Source organism: Lycium barbarum, chromosome 6 (genome assembly GCF_019175385.1).
Source record: "Lycium barbarum isolate Lr01 chromosome 6, ASM1917538v2, whole genome shotgun sequence".
Taxonomy (NCBI): domain Eukaryota; kingdom Viridiplantae; phylum Streptophyta; class Magnoliopsida; order Solanales; family Solanaceae; genus Lycium; species Lycium barbarum.
Genome location: NC_083342.1, coordinates 109,771,497 through 109,789,083, shown reverse-complemented (window position 1 = coordinate 109,789,083; position 17,587 = coordinate 109,771,497). Strand labels below are relative to the sequence as shown.

The 17,587-nt window shown below is 37.4% G+C and overlaps 1 protein-coding gene across 1 annotated transcript; it reads left to right on the top strand.

Moving 5' to 3' along the window:
* The first annotated feature begins 7,701 nt into the window (after nt 1-7,701).
* LOC132644367 (uncharacterized) lies at nt 7,702-9,270 on the top strand. Its single transcript, XM_060360960.1, has one exon. The coding sequence runs from the start codon at nt 7,702-7,704 to the stop codon at nt 9,268-9,270; it is 1,569 nt and encodes a 522-aa protein (XP_060216943.1).
* Nucleotides 9,271-17,587: the final 8,317 nt, after the last annotated feature.

Sequence of the window (17,587 nt, the reverse complement as noted above, 5' to 3'; positions counted from 1 at the left end):
AATTCATATAGGATGTGAAAACATCTATTTCTATTTAAATGATATGACATCTTCTGGTGTCTGGACAGCAGGTCAAATAAGCTTTATGCTTACCAAGATGCGTCATTTCACTTGATAATAATTTCTAAGTCAGCATGCTTTAATAGACGTAGAATTTAGATCCTCACAATCTTTTACAATATTGCGCTATATTGTATCAAAATATTGTCGACAAGATATCATGTTGTATCGGTTCGCAATTCGACATAACTTACTGAGATCTCATCACTTCATTATTTTCAGGTACCTGAACCTCGCATAAGGTTTCATGAAGTGTTATGTCGTCGGCTCTTCAAGAGCACTTTGCCTCCTTATTATGATCATTTGCTCCTCCCTTTTTTCAAGGATTATTATATTTGGAACCGATTGGTCTACCATGCTCCATGCATGTTGTAGACTCTGTCCTTCAGGGACATTAGGAGCATTTTGCAGATGAAATATGAAATAGTTGGGTCAGGAAATGCTTCCAGCATTTGACTTGAATTATCTGAAGATCATACTGATGATAATTCACAACATATTTCTTAGCTGCTTATTCTCTCCCATTTATTTTAGTGACATATGTCCCCATTGTCTTTGGGAAAATCCATTTGTGTGCATCATGGTATATCCATTAATCATGTACCGCACATCAAATGCTAAAAGATGAAAATATCTAGTTCCTAACCCTGAACCAAATATGAGGGGAGAATTTATCAAAATTTATTGATCTGAAGCACACAAGTGTTGTTGTATGCAATATATCATATCTCAGACCAACTGTTGACACCCAATTTTGTCCCGCCTCTCCTCCGAAATACCTATTTACGCTTCTAATATTTTTGGAAAAATTAAAAAATATATATTGTATTTTACTATAATTACTAGCCTCTTATCAATACCGGTGTTCATTTTTTCTATTACAGTCACTAGCCATTATTTTATTATTATTATTATTATTATTATTATTATTATTATTACTATTATTTATTACTATTATTATAATTCACAATTTTTATCATTTTGGCATTTTACCAGCTCAGGCACACGCATCGCATGTATCTTTGCATAATTAAATAATAGTGTTTATTTTATTGCGGATTTTTCGAAATATTATTGCACGGCTATTGCAACGCCATTTTTTTATCTGAGCATTAAGGATTGCATATTTCATATTGAGCAATATTTTAACACAAGTTGTTTAAACAGGCCTTTTATTTAAATTTAGAAGCCAAACTATTTCGTGCACTCAGTCCGTATTTTTAATTTATCGGACTCCAAATCAAAGTCCGATTAACTCCTAATATTTTTGGGCTAGCCCATATCTTTTATCTCAATTTTTAGATCAGTCTATGTTTTAATTCACTAGCCCATCCTTTTATTACTCAGTCTAAAAATTGACCCAGTCCATTTATGGACCGGGTCCGACCCGCACCATTTTCAAAATAAGGGAAACCTACCCTTCATTTCTTCATCTTCTTTTCTCTCCGCCTCCTCTTCCCTTTCCCAAACCCTCCTCCGCCGCACCTCCCCTTCTCTTTTTCCCTGTCGCCACATCCTCACCGCCTCCAACCTCCGCCACCTACACCCCTTCATCGTCACCTACCATCATCACCAACCCACCACCTCCACCTTCCACTCCATCGCACCCTCACCCCCACTGTTTCATCTGACACACCCCTACCACACCACGTGATCCCCGCCTCCATTCACCATATCACGCCCACACCTATCGATTCCTCCACGCCGTTGCATCTCCACGCTCCCTGACACCCCCACTTCATCGTGTCTCCCCCACGTGACCTCTACCACCCCACACTCCTCTATACTCCCACTTTACCCCACTGCTCGCCTCTTCCCTCACCTGTCACCCCCACCTCCGTTGGTTCCCCACGCTTCTGCCATTCTCCGACACCCCTGTTCCCCACACCTTCCTGTTCCCCACGCTCTTCCCTCTCTCGCCCTTCAAGCAATTATAAAGAAAGGTTTTTTTTTTCGATCAAAGGAGCCCCCGGAAAGGAAGAGGATTTTTGGATTGGAAAACCCCCCAAAGAAACTAAGTTCTCAGCCGCACAAACCCCCTTGAAAAATTTGAGTCTTTTAGTCTGAAAAAGTTCCATAGAAACAAAAAGCCTTCGTTTTTGTCGTTAAAATCCCCCAAGCAAAAATTTCAATTTTATCAATCTCTTTTATGTCTGTGAATTGAGTTTTGAAGTGTTTGAGTGTGTATCGAAGGCTTCGCACCCACTTCGCTGCACCCGAAGAAGGTCAGTGAATTTTCTCTTTTAATTATTTTGAATTTTAATTGTTTCTTTTCTGCTTATATGTGTTCTAGGATGTTATTTATGGTAGTTAATTGCTTGTTTAGCCCTTTTGCTTATGGGTGTTGATAATCATTCCTGCCTAGCATGCTCAATAGTTCTTAGTTCGAAGATGTTTGCTCATATTTGAATCCTGTTTAATCATGTTTATGGGTATTAGCTTCCTGTGTAGTACCTTTAAGTTAATCTTAGTTCGTTTATCGAAGGTTAAATCTCAATCATATAGAACTAGACCCTATCTTGCTATTAATATAGTTTAAAACTATTTCAAATTGTTGTTTGTCCTGTTTTAAATTTGCCTTATGCCATAGAGAGTTTGCATAAGTCCAAGTTGCATGCATAAGATCAGTATAAGTTGTTTTCATTCATTAGTATGCTTTGTGATATTACTTCAGTTAAGTGGTTTGAGATTAGTATAAACCTTGTTAGTTGGCTAAGGATTTAGTATGACATGACTTGAGGTGATTACAGGAAATCCTTGTATATGTTTACACATGTTTTCAAAGCCATATCAATCCATTGGCTAGCTGCTACAGTCTTTAACCTTTAACATTAATGAGTATTACATGTCTACATACATATTTTCGAAACAATATCCATTAATTAGCTAGCTGGTACTGTCTTTAACCTTTGTTATTTGAGTCTATAACTAAAACCATCAGCACCTTGAGTTTGATTTTTTTGGATTGCCTGAATTCTGTATTAAGACTTCATTCTCAGTAGTCTTGCATAGTTGGTTTCTCCCTGGTGAATTCTGTGGTATTGCATCTCATTTTGGATATCTTATTGATCATGAATACCAAACTTCATCCTTGTCCTGTTTTACTTCTTGAATTTTGCATTGCTGTTTGTGATTTATCACTTCCCCTGTTTGTTTCTTCATGGCTGGTTGTTATGTCCAAATCCTTTTCTTTGTATAGCATGTTTAATGTGGGTGCATGGTATCACTGTTTTCCCTGTTTTGATTTCCCATGGTTAGGCAGTATCTAATTCTCCCCATTTGGGGTATATCATAAGATGTAAAGATTTTAGTTAATTTGCTTGATTGGTGCCAGCTGATTCGGAGATAGATCTGTGTATACTTAAAATATACACAATCTGTTAGTTTGCTTGAGTTTATATTTTTACATGTTTTAACATAATTCATCGATTGCACACTAATCTTTTTCCTTTCATTTTATGCATGACCATCGCACATGAGTCTGAGGGACTCGTTCTTCGCCCGCATTCGAAGTTGGGCTAAAAGCCCAACGAAATCTTCCGAGTCATTCTCTGTCCAGCTCGTGTCCGCGGCAAAATAATGGAAAACAGATTCTGGGCCAAGCCCAAACAGTTCTGAATAGTATTAGAAATAGGCCGAGCCCATTCCCAGCAGCAGCAGCCCAGTCCGCAGCAATATAAAAGTTGTTGGGCCGAAGCCCAACATCAAATAGATCCAGCTATCCCAAAATGGGCCGGGTCCATTTGATATGATTTGCCTCTTTTATCTCATTTTCATGCATTTGATTTGTATATGCAACTAACCTTTTACTTTGTTTTATTTTCTGATTTAGATGAACCCTTAGCGAATTTAGCGGGTTAACTCTAGTATAACGGGTAGTGAATTTAGGGGAGGAACTCACAATTAATCTCCCATAAATTTCATTTCTTTTCCCTTTTATATTAAAGCTATTTACGGTATCTATAATAATTACTTCTAGAATAATTGATAGCATAAATTCATATTGTTGAGTTAAAGGAATCATATTTATTTCTTATTATCTTAATTTCAAAACATCACTAATATGCGAATATAAATTCAAACATATTTCCATTAACTTTTCAAGTTTGGATCAATTATGTATTTTTCTTATTTATTTATTTATTTATTTATAAAGCAATGTAATAAAAGATAATGAAAAAGAAGAAGAAAAACTCATACCCTTTCCATCACATTTAAAGAAAAAATAAGTTTAGATTTTTACATTGCCATATGCATGTCACATGATTTTATTCAAAGTTTAAATGTGCTAAGTCCTTTCTTAAAAGTTATCACTTATATGCAAATGTCGTATTTCTTGCAAGCTTCATGGTAAAATAGCATTCTTTATTTTAAATCTTATCAACATTTATAGTTTATTTTAAATGGCATTCGAGGTCTCTTTTTTTGTGCAAAATTATCCTACAAGTTTTGTTTTAAATAACATTTTTATTTAAAGTTTTAGCATATTTCTTAAGTCTTATTTTAAGCAACATTCTTATATTTTTCTTAAAAAACCTTAGCAACATTTCCTAACCCTTTTTCTTAAAATTTAAAGCATCTTATTTAGCATTAATTCATTAACCTAAGTTTGGCCGGACAACCGTAGTTAACGGATTCTAGAGGATGCCTAACTCCTTCCCTTTAGGATAATATAGAACCCTTACCTAGAATCATACTGATTAAGCAGACTATTAACGGAGGTTTAGCTAGATTTACCTTAGTTAATATCTAGGTGTCCTAATTCACCGTTAAATTAATTAGGTGGCGACTCCTTAAAACAAAGTAATATAGGAATCACCAATATGTTGTACTCCGCTTCAATCCCGGGTTAAAAAGGGGTATAACAGCTTGGCGACTCCGCTGGGGACATTTAGGTTCTAACCATAACAAACTTAGGTTAATAATTAATTTGTTGGATGTTTGGTTGTTTTCTTTATGTTTGCTTTTATTGTTGCCTTATTTGTTTCTCTTATGTTTTAAGTGATTGTTTTATTATGCGAAATTTTCTATGTAATAATATGTTACTGCTTTCTTTAACTGGCATTCCGTTCATATTCCTTCCACTCCTGGAAAACTCACACATATTCACACACTTAAAACGGCTTCGCGGTTCGCGCCCGTGCACTACTAAATTATCCCTTTAGTTGGATTGGTCTAGTGGATTTAGTCGATCGGCGGTGCAGTCGACGGCCACGGACTTTCCACTCCCAAGTTGTCCGCTTGGGGGAGCCTTGTGTCATAGGAAAACAACTCTTAGTCAGCCTAAGATAGAGCTAAGCCAAAACCCTTTTAAGGACATGCACGAGCCTAGGAGGCTTAATACCCAAGGTGTATTAAGTCCATTAGTTAACCTCTTCCAAATGTCCGAGTGGGTCTATGACCCCAAGCGACAGCTATCACGTTATGTGCATTGATTTGAAGGATAAACATGTGCGTTATGTGGACCATGTGCTATTTAGGTAGAACTAACCGTTTGTGAACGCAGGTAGCCATAAATCGGTACAACGCGAACATCATGCAAGAATTAGATACAGTTTTAGCTGAGCAAAGAGAGATCTGTGTTAAAGAAGGCATCAAAACGGGAGGAGTTTTGGCTATGTCATACATTATCCAAAATCGACGAAAGATCGGTGAATATATGCAAGCAACCAAGAGGCTCAAGGATGACGAAGGACTTTTCTCATTGTTAATTAGCTTATGAAAGTCAAGTTGTAATAATTTCCTTTGTACCAAGATTTTTAAACTTTGTATGGGTCTTTAATTAATAGCACATTGGGATGATATGTAATCGTATATTTTATCCTTCAAATTCGCGTTAGGCCTACCTCTGGCATAAATAGGTCCCTGCATATTAGGACGTCTTATCAATGTTTGTATTATAAACTTTGTAAGGCATTTGCTTGCTAAGTGGTTTACTTGAATTTATTTGCAATATGCTTGCTTTTGAATTTATTTGCGATTATCACCTGATGCTAAGCTCATTACTTAAACTTATTTGCAGGTTCTTATTTGAATTTAGTTATTACTTGATATTTACTAACATCATTTTTATTTCAGAAGAAAAGAAAAATTCATATTTGCTTTGCCGCACAATTGCATATTGTTCACTAATTATTTTGCATCACCTTCACTTCAAAAAAAAAAAAATATAAAAAAAAAATAAACTATTTATTCCGCGGTTAGCGTACTTTAGCCACTCTAGAGCACCTTTAAGATCACTCGCATTCTTAGCATGACTCTCGACAAATTTCTAATCGTCGGAGCAAATTTCCTAATTTTCGCATACATGAACTAGCTTTGAAAATCCTAAAGTTAGCTCTTATCATTCCAACTTTATTTTAATAGGCATTCTCTTATCGTTATTCGCTTAGTTACTCAAATCTATTAGTGTCGGACAATTTGTCTCGCATCAAACTGCAAATTCTAGAGCTTTTCGTGTCCTTCTTTTACGGGTATGATCTTCGGTCTCAAACGACGGAACATTTGACCCGTTAGCTCCATGCCTCGTAGAATCCATTTTGCACTCGGTTTACGTCATGGAACTTTTACTTTCAAATTCTATCATTTTCAGCATTTATCGTTTCTTAAATTGGTAGATGTCCAAATTTATTGGTACAATCTATCAAATGGCACTTCTCGATATTTGTTCAATTTTTTGCCATCAAGTTGTTCAAGAATGACTGTTCAAGTACCTTGCTTCTGCGGAGTCTTCGCTCAGTCAAACGCGTCATTCTGGGTCGCTAAAATTTATCTTCGCGCACCTATTAATTTCAATTTCTAGCATGCAAGTCGAAGGACAATCTCACAGGCCTCTTGTCCTTGACATTTTGCAACCCGCCAGTGCTTCGTAACTCTCGGGTACATTAAATTCAACTGTCTTGCACCCGATCAATCATGATCTTCTCTAAACTAATCTCTTGCATCATTAAAAAAAAAAAAAAACTTTTACACACCAGGCGAACTACGCTTGACCTGATTCCTCGGTGGATACGTAGGCAGCCCACATAGGGACTCGGTCATATTGGGGTAGAATGTTTTTTTCCTATTTGCATGTTACCCGAACTACGTTTGACCTGATTTCCTGTCGGATGCAGGATACGTAGGCAGCCCATATAAGGCTCGGTCTTATTTACTGCAAATTTTAATATTCCCCAAACGAAGGAGCATGAAACTGGGACAGTTTTGGAATGCGACCCAAGACATCTTTTCAAAACGTCCTAAAACTGGGACAAATTAAAAAAAATATATATGCCGAAATTGGTAAGAATTAACTCAGATTCAAGCTTTGGCGTTCGATATGCGTCAACCTTTCTTCAAATGGCATGTTCCACTCCAATGCAGTTTTCTTTTCTTCCGATTCATTCACAATAGTCAGAGCCAAATAGCTCATAATTCATTTTCGTCCTCAAGTCATCTCTAATCTAGAGCCTGTTTAATTAGATCACTCAAAAAAAAAAAAAAAAAAAAAAAGGGAGATATATATACATATATTGTTTATGAAGCTTTCACTTCATGCACTAACATTTTATTTTGTTTATGAAGTTTTACTTTTCTTTTTAAAAGGTTGTCTGGCATTGAACATTGTTTTGGCTGCGAATCTGCATTAAGGACGAGGCTACAATGGCAGAGAGATTTGAAGCTTTCAACACCGGCATGGGTTTGGTGCAAGAACAAAACGATAGCAAGGGAAAGGTGGTTCGAAAAAATATTGTAGCGAATCTGGGTAATACCTTAAGCCTTCTTCCTAACACAACCTCAACTTCCAGCAACGTTTCCTTAGCCATTTCGCCTCACTTAAATCCTACCTATACCATTCCACAAATGCCTTCGACCTACACTCCCGATCAAGTAGCAATAATTCCTAATCCTCAATTTTCCATAGCCACCACTCAATTCGAGAAAAGTAAGGAAAACGAACTGGCAATATCCCCATACAGGAGGCCTGGAAAGGAAATCAAGTCGCTTTACCATGAAGATTTGGGAAAAGAACTCCACAATTTGAGGAAAGTCATTAATGAAGAGCTATGTTCAAGGAATTTTCAGATTTTGAAGTATGAAGATTTGTGTGTGCATCCAAACGTTGAGCTTCCGTCAGGGTACAAAATACCTAAGTTTAACACTTTCAATGGGAAAGGAGATCCCGTCGCTCATTTAAAGGACTATTGCAGCAGATTAATTGGTATTGGACATATTGAAGCCATACGAATGAGATTGTTCATTCAAAGTTTATCAGGATCAGCACTCTATTGGTACACTAAACAAGATTTTAGCAAATGGCTTACGTGGGAAGATATGGCCCGCGGATTTATAAAGCAATTCGAGTTTAACACTGGAGGCGATCCGCACATAGCTGATCTGCTTAGAATAAAGAAAACGCCACATGAGTCTTTCCAAGAATATGCCATACGATGGAGGTTAGAAGCTTCAAAAATACATCCTCCATTATCCGAGAGGGAATTGATCTCAACCTTCGTCCAGATTCAGGAAGACTTATATTATGATAAGTTGCTCGGAGCTTGTGCACACAACTTCTCTGATTTGATTAGGATTGGTAGAGAACTAGAAAATGCCATTCAAGAAGGGAGAATTACAGATAGCTCAGCAACACAAGCCGTTCACCAAACCTTCCAAGCGGAGGTACTAGGAAATCTGCAAAGTGAAATGAAGGAAAACCAATTTGCTTCCACGACTATGCGTCAAGCGCAATGCCATAAAAGTCACCAAATTTTTCAATCTTATGCCACCATGCAATGTCCTCGTCAGCAAAACTCCCAGCAAGGCTACCAACGACGGTTTCACCAAGCACAATCAAGCTCTCAACATAAAAAGAAGAGGAAATCTTTTTGCTTCACTACTCTAAATGAACCATTGGCAAACATATTTAAGAGGTTGAGTTCTAAGGGTATTCTACAACCAAAGAAGGGATTTATACCTAAGCATCCACCGCCAAACTTTGATTTATCTAAGAGTTGTGCTTATCACTCAAACATCCAAGGACATGACATTGAAGAATGTCCAGCACTAAGATTTAAGATTCAAAGCATGATTGAAAGTGGCAAGATAAAGCTGCAGCTAGAGCCTTCAGCCGATAATATTGCAAACACAAAGACAACTGTTGTTAAGGGTGATCCATCGAAACTGGCACCAAGGCATTTGAAAAGAAAGCGTGCAACAAGTCAAGCCGACTGATAGGGACATCATCTCGACACTCGAGAATATCATCCTCCACATGCCCATCTTTAGGAATAGCCGCTATCTTGTAATCTTTTCTAGACTTTTTAAATGAACTACGGTCGACCTGATTCCTGTTAGTAGCAGGATACGTAGGCGCCCATGTTGGGTCCGGTCTCAATAAATAAAAAATTCCAATTTCCCCCCCAAGTCGAACTGGAGAAATTTTGCAGACGGCTTATCCCAAGCCATATTCACATAATCAGATTTCTGCAATGGCATAGCAACGAGAAGCACAGATTCAAAGCCAAAGCTTCAATGTTCAACGCAAGGCAACCACTTTCTTTTATACTAACAAATTTTCTTTGAGTAACACAGAACCGATTTTAGCTGCTCCTCAACGATAATGCACGGCATACGAATCTTAGCATCAAGAAAACCTCACGAAAGTCATTGAAGCAAAGGGTGATTCAAGGATGATTCAAAATCAACACGAATTTCGAAACTCATAATTTTCTTTGAGCGTAGGAATTTTACTCATGGAAACATTGTAGCAAGGTGAAATATCGTCAAGGCTTCCAGTTGCGGAAGCCGAAGTATGCTTACAGCTTTGCAGGGATTGCGCACCGAGCGGTTTGAATCTTCCTATAACACGCACAAATATTATTGCTTTCAAATGCTCTGCGCATGCACTATTATTTTCAATGCCACGCACCGCATATGCACTATAGCTTTAAATTTCCCGCGCTGCATGCACTACTATTTTAAATGCCCCGCACTGCTGCTTTAAATTCCCCGTACTGCATACACTATTATTTTTTAAATACCACGCACCGCATATGCACTATTGCTTTAAACTCCCCGCACTGTAGGCACTACTATTTTAAATACCACGCACTGCATATGCACTATTGCTTTAAATTTCCCGCACTGCATATGCACTACTGCTTTTAAATGTCCCGCACTGCAAAAGCACCGCACCTGCATTGCATTGCATTATTACTTTCAAATGTCCCGCAAAGGCACAACATCATTGTTCGCAAACGCACAGCTTGGGTTCTTCCACCCTAAAATAGGATATCGGGTTTTTCCACCCTAAAATAGGATATCGGGTTCTTCCACCCTAAAATAGGATATTGGGTTCTTCCACCCTAAAATAGGATATCGGGTTCTTCCACCCTAAAATAGGATATTGGGTTCTTCCACCCTAAAATAGGATATCGGGTTCTTCCACCCTAAAATAGGATACTTGGGTTCTTCCACCCTAAAATAGGATATCGGGTTCTTCCACCCTAAAATAGGATATTGGGTTCTTCCACCCTAAAATAGGATATTGGGTTCTTCCACCCTAAAATAGGATCTTGGGTTCTTCCACCCTGAAATAGGATGCTTGGGTTCTTCCACCCTAAAATAGGATATTGGGTTCTTCCACCCTAAAATAGGATATCGGGTTCTTCCACCCTAAAATAGGATATCGGGTTCTTCCACCCTAAAATAGGATATTGGGTTCTTCCACCCTAAAATAGGATATCGGGTTCTTCCACCCTAAAACAGGATACCCGGGTTCTTCCGCCCTAAAATAGGACATTTCGGGCTCAACCACCTTTCATATGATGCAGGGGTTGCGCACCGCCCTTTGCATCGTTTCCATATATTGCCTGGGCCATGCACCGCCCCTTTTAAAATTTTTGCATAAGGCTGCGCACCGCCTCTCATATATCGCCTGGGCCATGCGCCACCCTTTCAAATTTCTGCATAAGGCTGTGCACCGCCTTTCACATGATGCATAGGCTGTGCACCGCCCTTTGCATCGTTTCCATATATATTGCCTGGGCCATGCACCGCCCTTTCAAATTTCTGCATAAGACTGTGCACCGCCTTTCATATGATGCATGGGCCGCGCACCGCCCTTTGCATCGCTTTCATATATTGATTGGGCCATGCACCGCCCTTTAAAAATTTCGCATAAGGCTGCGCACCGCCTTTCATATGATGCATGGGCTGCGCACCGCCCTTTGCATCGCTTTCATATACTGCCTGGGCCATGCACCGCCCTTTAAATTTTCTGCATAAGGCTGTGCACCGCCTTTCATGTTGCATAGGCTGCGCACCGCCCTTTGTAGTTTCCGCATAAGGCTGCGCATCGCCCTTTGAAAATTTCTGCATAAGACATCGCACCGCACCTGCCATGTCTTATTATTATTTCCAAATGCCCTGCGTGCGCTCGCAACCGCATTTCACCGCACTTGCATCGCTTTACTTCAATACTTATTTGATACTGACTATTTTTATCTAGTTTAAAGTTTTGCAGGAGCTTTAGCGCAACGTGGAACTATTTCTTCGGCAGCGAACTGGGGCGACACGTCCGGAAGGATAAGCAGACTTCCCGACAAGGGTCAAAGATCTACCTCGAACACTCGGCTCTACTTCCAAATTTCTTGTTCACGTTCCATTTTCAGAGTTCTATCACAATACCCAATGTCATCATAATTCGACACTGGGACAAAATTTTTTGCGAAGATTCGCATCAAATCGTGAGTTGCCAGTCATAGGTGTCGTAGTCTTCCCAGAACTACACACGGCCTGATTCTCGTGCAACCCGAGATATGTAGGCGATTCAAAGACCAGAGTTCGGCCGTAATTTTTGTTTACCCTTAGTCCTCCGTAATCCTTTAGCCGGGACAAAATAGGCTACTAAGTCAACGTCTTTGCCCGACAACTCTTTTCATCATTACCAGGCAAAGAGGGACAAGTTGTTGACACCCAATTTTGTTCCGCCTCTCCTCCGAAATACCTATTTACGCTTCTAATATTTTTGAAAAAATTAAAAAATATATATTGTATTTTACTATAATTACTAGCCTCTTATCAATACCGGTGTTCATTTTTTCTATTACAGTCACTAGCCATCATTTTATTATTATTATTATTATTATTATTATTATTATTATTATTATTACTATTATTTATTACTATTATTATAATTCACAATTTTTATCATTTTGGCATTTTACCAGCTCAGGCACACGCATCGCATGTATCTTTGCATAATTAAATAATAGTGTTTATTTTATTGCGGATTTTTCGAAATATTATTGCACGGCTATTGCAACGCCATTTTTTTATCTGAGCATTAAGGATTGCATATTTCATATTGAGCAATATTTTAACACAAGTTGTTTAAACAGGCCTTTTATTTAAATTTAGAAGCCAAACTATTTCGTGCACTCAGTCCGTATTTTTAATTTATCGGACTCCAAATCAAAGTCCGATTAACTCCTAATATTTTTGGGCTAGCCCATATCTTTTATCTCAATTTTTAGATCAGTCTATGTTTTAATTCACTAGCCCATCCTTTTATTACTCAGTCTAAAAATTGACCCAGTCCATTTATGGACCGGGTCCGACCCGCACCATTTTCAAAATAAGGGAAACCTACCCTTCATTTCTTCATCTTCTTTTCTCTCCGCCTCCTCTTCCCTTTCCCAAACCCTCCTCCGCCGCACCTCCCCTTCTCTTTTTCCCTGTCGCCACATCCTCACCGCCTCCAACCTCCGCCACCTACACCCCTTCATCGTCACCTACCATCATCACCAACCCACCACCTCCACCTTCCACTCCATCGCACCCTCACCCCCACTGTTTCATCTGACACACCCCTACCACACCACGTGATCCCCGCCTCCATTCACCATATCACGCCCACACCTATCGATTCCTCCACGCCGTTGCATCTCCACGCTCCCTGACACCCCCACTTCATCGTGTCTCCCCCACGTGACCTCTACCACCCCACACTCCTCTATACTCCCACTTTACCCCACTGCTCGCCTTTTCCCTCACCTGTCACCCCCACCTCCGTTGGTTCCCCACGCTTCTGCCATTCTCCGACACCCCTGTTCCCCACACCTTCCTGTTCCCCACGCTCTTCCCTCTCTCGCCCTTCATGCAATTATAAAGAAAGGTTTTTTTTTTTCGATCAAAGGAGCCCCCGGAAAGGAAGAGGATTTTTGGATTGGAAAACCCCCCAAAGAAACTAAGTTCTCAGCCGCACAAACCCCCTTGAAAAATTTGAGTCTTTTAGTCTGAAAAAGTTCCATAGAAACAAAAAGCCTTCGTTTTTGTCGCTAAAATCCCCCAAGCAAAAATTTCAATTTTATCAATCTCTTTTATGTCTGTGAATTGAGTTTTGAAGTGTTTGAGTGTGTATCGAAGGCTTCGCACCCACTTCGCTGCACCCGAAGAAGGTCAGTGAATTTTCTCTTTTAATTATTTTGAATTTTAATTGTTTCTTTTCTGCTTATATGTGTTCTAGGATGTTATTTATGGTAGTTAATTGCTTGTTTAGCCCTTTTGCTTATGAGTGTTGATAATCATTCCTGCCTAGCATGCTCATTAGTTCTTAGTTCGAAGATGTTTGCTCATATTTGAATCCTGTTTAATCATGTTTATGGGTATTAGCTTCATGTGTAGTACCTTTAAGTTAATCTTAGTTCGTTTATCGAAGGTTAAATCTCAATCATATAGAACTAGACCCTATCTTGCTATTAATATAGTTTAAAACTATTTCAAATTGTTGTTTGTCCTGTTTTAAATTTGCCTTATGCCATAGAGAGTTTGCATAAGTCCAAGTTGCATGCATAAGATCAGTATAAGTTGTTTTCATTCATTAGTATGCTTTGTGATATTACTTCAGTTAAGTGGTTTGAGATTAGTATAAACCTTGTTAGTTGGCTAAGGATTTAGTATGACATGACTTGAGGTGATTACAGGAAATCCTTGTATATGTTTACACATGTTTTCAAAGCCATATCAATCCATTGGCTAGCTGCTACAGTCTTTAACCTTTAACATTAATGAGTATTACATGTCTACATACATATTTTCGAAACAATATCCATTAATTAGCTAGCTGCTACTGTCTTTAACCTTTGTTATTTGAGTCTATAACTAAAACCATCAGCACCTTGAGTTTGATTTTTTTGGATTGCCTGAATTCTGTATTAAGACTTCATTCTCAGTAGTCTTGCATAGTTGGTTTCTCCCTGGTGAATTCTGTGGTATTGCATCTCATTTTGGATATCTTATTGATCATGAATACCAAACTTCATCCTTGTCCTGTTTTACTTCTTGAATTTTGCATTGCTGTTTGTGATTTATCACTTCCCCTGTTTGTTTCTTCATGGCTGGTTGTTATGTCCAAATCCTTTTCTTTGTATAGCATGTTTAATGTGGGTGCATGGTATCACTGTTTTCCCTGTTTTGATTTCCCATGGTTAGGCAGTATCTAATTCTCCCCATTTGGGGTATATCATAAGATGTAAAGATTTTAGTTAATTTGCTTGATTGGTGCCAGCTGATTCGGAGATAGATCTGTGTATACTTAAAATATACACAATATGTTAGTTTGCTTGAGTTTATATTTTTACATGTTTTAACATAATTCATCGATTGCACACTAATCTTTTTCCTTTCATTTTATGCATGACCATCGCACATGAGTCTGAGGGACTCGTTCTTCGCCCGCATTCGAAGTTGGGCTAAAAGCCCAACGAAATCTTCCGAGTCATTCTCTGTCCAGCTCGTGTCCGCGGCAAAATAATGGAAAACAGATTCTGGGCCAAGCCCAAACAGTTCTGAATAGTATTAGAAATAGGCCGAGCCCATTCCCAGCAGCAGCAGCCCAGTCCGCAGCAATATAAAAGTTGTTGGGCCGAAGCCCAACATCAAATAGATCCAGCTATCCCAAAATGGGCCGGGTCCATTTGATATGATTTGCCTCTTTTATCTCATTTTCATGCATTTGATTTGTATATGCAACTAACCTTTTACTTTGTTTTATTTTCTGATTTAGATGAACCCTTAGCGAATTTAGCGGGTTAACTCTAGTATAACGGGTAGTGAATTTAGGGGAGGAACTCACAATTAATCTCCCATAAATTTCATTTCTTTTCCCTTTTATATTAAAGCTATTTACGGTATCTATAATAATTACTTCTAGAATAATTGATAGCATAAATTCATATTGTTGAGTTAAAGGAATCATATTTATTTCTTATTATCTTAATTTCAAAACATCACTAATATGCGAATATAAATTCAAACATATTTCCATTAACTTTTCAAGTTTGGATCAATTATGTATTTTTCTTATTTATTTATTTATTTATTTATAAAGCAATGTAATAAAAGATAATGAAAAAGAAGAAGAAAAACTCATACCCTTTCCATCACATTTAAAGAAAAAATAAGTTTAGATTTTTACATTGCCATATGCATGTCACATGATTTTATTCAAAGTTTAAATGTGCTAAGTCCTTTCTTAAAAGTTATCACTTATATGCAAATGTCGTATTTCTTGCAAGCTTCATGGTAAAATAGCATTCTTTATTTTAAATCTTATCAACATTTATAGTTTATTTTAAATGGCATTCGAGGTCTCTTTTTTTGTGCAAAATTATCCTACAAGTTTTGTTTTAAATAACATTTTTATTTAAAGTTTTAGCATATTTCTTAAGTCTTATTTTAAGCAACATTCTTATATTTTTCTTAAAAAACCTTAGCAACATTTCCTAACCCTTTTTCTTAAAATTTAAAGCATCTTATTTAGCATTAATTCATTAACCTAAGTTTGGCCGGACAACCGTAGTTAACGGATTCTAGAGGATGCCTAACTCCTTCCCTTTAGGATAATATAGAACCCTTACCTAGAATCATACTGATTAAGCAGACTATTAACGGAGGTTTAGCTAGATTTACCTTAGTTAATATCTAGGTGTCCTAATTCACCGTTAAATTAATTAGGTGGCGACTCCTTAAAACAAAGTAATATAGGAATCACCAATATGTTGTACTCCGCTTCAATCCCGGGTTAAAAAGGGGTATAACACCAACATCTGAAACTCTGTTCTCATAAGCAATGGTTTGACTGTATTATGGAGGCATCTAATGCCAAACCAACTTAGATATAAACCAGCATTATCAAGATGATTGTCTTGATTACATATTCTGAAAATTGTGCTTCCAACTCAATCATTTTGAGCAAGCAACTTCGTAAATGTCAAACTGCCAGTTGACAATAAACATACATGAGACCGTCTCATAGATGCATCTATTTAAGACATTACATTACAGGTGAAGGGGCCCACATTCACCTTTTATATTTTTCAGAATTTTGGGGATTCAGTCCCAACATTAGCTGGTGTAATCAACTTATCATGAGAACTAGCAACACAAACAAATTCTTAAAGAATCTTCTAGTTCTTCAATATGTTTTTAATACTCAATTAGCACATCAGATTTAAATCAGGACGATCAAAATGGTCTTGTCAACTGATAAAATTATCTGTACCAGTAAACTTTAAGTTTACTATGACGAGTGCTATTTCTTTTAATAAACTTCTGGTTTACTATTGCATGAAATTGTATATCAATAAACTTCTGGTTTATCGTGATATGTGATCTCATCATGCTCGGGTAACATTTCACTTGTGTATTTCTTACCCATAGTAACTTGAAGATATTTAATATTCCGATCATTTGTAATCTCAATATGATAACCATTTTTTATTATAGTAAACTTCAGGTCTACTACAGTATTCCGATCGTACCAATTACGATCTACGATGAATGGTATTATCATATATAACATCTTCAAGAGACTTCAATTTATTTATCATAATCAGATATTATTTGGACATTGCTAGTGTCATGATACTTGTAAATAAATAATTATCTCTTCTGGAGATGGATCATGATATTTTCACAATCAAATGCACGTTTTATATTTATAGGCTTTACTACATATTATCGCATTCACTTCAGGGAATGGATCTATATTTATAGCTTATATCAAAAGTTCTCATTCTTCAAAAATGGAACACAATCATCTGAACGTGCAGGCCTTAAGCATATCAAATTGTGATAGCTTAAAATTTCTTTTAAGATATTGCTACTTCAGGAGCAAATCGAGATATGCATATAATGTAGAGATTTTTCTCTAACATATTTTCAATATAAATCACAATATGGAGGCCTATATATGAATCATCACTTCCAATGATCGTGATCCATAAATATAAATAAATTTAGTGATACTTTAGACTTGTGAAGTATGAATGTCACTTCTGGGATCATTCTAAAAACAAGTACCAAATTAATCACGATATACGCATATATAAACATAGCATGTAACATTAGAAGTGAATTAAAAATATTAAACCAACAATAATAAGCAAAAAGGCTCAAATCACTTTACCTGTGATGGAAACTGTTTTTATTATAAGATACAAGTATAACTTACTAGATACCCAAACCTCATGAAGAATTGCAAACA

What these genes read in the sequence shown, in the direction of transcription:
- LOC132644367 (XM_060360960.1), top strand. Translation starts at nt 7,702, where the DNA reads ATGGCAGAGAGATTTGAAGCTTTCAACACCGGCATGGGTTTGGTGCAA.